We start from the raw sequence: 1,621 nt of genomic DNA, 5'->3' as shown, positions 1-1,621 counted from the left end.
ATAAATCTCCCTTACGAGTTCGCTGTTGAGATTGGTTACATTGTCAGTTATGAGTGACTTTGTAATCCTAAATTGACAGACTATGTTGTTACAGATGAAATCTGCCACCACATTCTTTGTGATAGCCTTGTATATGGAAGCTTCGACCCATTTGGTGAAGTAGTCGATGGCTACCAAGATGAAACGATGTCCATTGATGCGGCTGGTTCTATAGGTCTAATCGCATCGATGCCCCAGGTGGCCAATGACCAAGGAGAACCCATTACGTTTAACTCATTTGATGGAACCCAGATAAAATCAACGTGAATCTGACACTTCCATGGTCATCCAAAAATATCCAGCCCTCAGATCTTCTTGACTAGAGTGAAACCATTCATGTGAGGCCTGAACGTTCCTGCATGTATTTCTTCCAATATTCTCGTTGCTTCAGTAGCATCTACACACCTTAACAGACCCAAGTCTGGGGTCTTCCTATACAAGACTTCCCCGCTAAGGAAAAAGTGATTTTCTAGTCTCCTCAATGCTTTCTTCTGATCGTTAGTGGCACTCTTTGGGTATTCCCTTGCATCGAGGAACCTTTTGATATCATGATACCAAGGCTTGCCATCTGGCTCTTCATCCACATGGAAACAATATGCATGCTAATCTTGGATCTCTATCTCGATGGGGTCGATATAATTCTTGTCCGAATGTTGAATCATAGATGATAAGGTCGCGAGGGCGTCGGCGAACTCATTTTGGATTTTGGGAAAATACTTGAACTCGATCTTGGTGAACTTCTTACACAATTCCTTTACATAATGCAAATATGGAAGGATCTTGACATTCTTGGTAGTCCATTCGCCTTGAACTTGGTGGATCAGCAAATCAGAATCTCCTATGACCAAAACTTCCTAAATGTTCATATCGACTATCATCTTAATCATATAGATGCACGCCTCGTATTCCACCATATTATTTGTACAGGGGAATCTTATCTTAGATGAGACCGGGTAATGTTGTCCTGATTCAGAGATTAGAACTACCCTAATTCCTACTCCCTTGAAATTTGCATCTTCATCAAAAAACATCCTCCACCCTAGGTACGACTCTGAAATGTCCTCCCCTATGAATAATATCTCTTCATTTGGGAAATATGTGGTAAGTGGGTCGTAGTCCTTATCCACCGGGTTTTCTGCGAGATAATCAGCCAATGCTTTTCCTTTGATAGCTTTTTGCATCACAATGTTGAATTCACTGAGGAGAATCTGCCATTTAGCTAACTTTCCTGTAGGCATCAGCTTCTAAAAGATGTACTTGAGCGGGTCGAGTCAGGATATCAGATATGTGGTATATGCTGATAAGTAATGTCTTAACTTCTAAGCAATCCAAGTCAAAGCATAACATGTTCGCTCCAACAAAGTATATCTAGCCTCGTATGGTGTGAATTTCTTTCTCAGGTAGTAAATAGCTTGCTCCTTCTTTATAGTCTCATCATGTTGTCCCAACATGCATCCGAATGCATTGTCTAGGACGGAAAAGTATAGTAGTAGCGGCTTCCTAGATTCAGGAGGAGCCAATAATAGTGGACTAGACAAATACTTCTTTATTCTGTCGAAAGCTTTCTGGAATTCATCTGTCC

The 1,621-nt window shown here is 41.1% G+C and overlaps 1 protein-coding gene across 1 annotated transcript; it reads right to left on the bottom strand.

Annotated features, from left to right (window-relative positions):
- Positions 1-641: 641 nt before the first annotated feature.
- On the bottom strand, positions 642-1,277 carry LOC138894036 (uncharacterized). Its single transcript, XM_070178710.1, has 2 exons — positions 1,026-1,277; positions 642-893 (listed from the first exon to the last, which is right to left on the bottom strand). Exons 1-2 carry the CDS (start codon positions 1,275-1,277, stop codon positions 642-644), a joined length of 504 nt encoding a protein of 167 aa, XP_070034811.1.
- Positions 1,278-1,621: the final 344 nt, after the last annotated feature.

The sequence above is a fragment of the Nicotiana tomentosiformis genome, chromosome 6, assembly GCF_000390325.3.
Source record: "Nicotiana tomentosiformis chromosome 6, ASM39032v3, whole genome shotgun sequence".
Lineage (NCBI taxonomy): Eukaryota > Viridiplantae > Streptophyta > Magnoliopsida > Solanales > Solanaceae > Nicotiana > Nicotiana tomentosiformis.
Note: the sequence above shows the minus strand (reverse complement) of the source record. Positions and strands in the feature narration are given on the sequence as shown.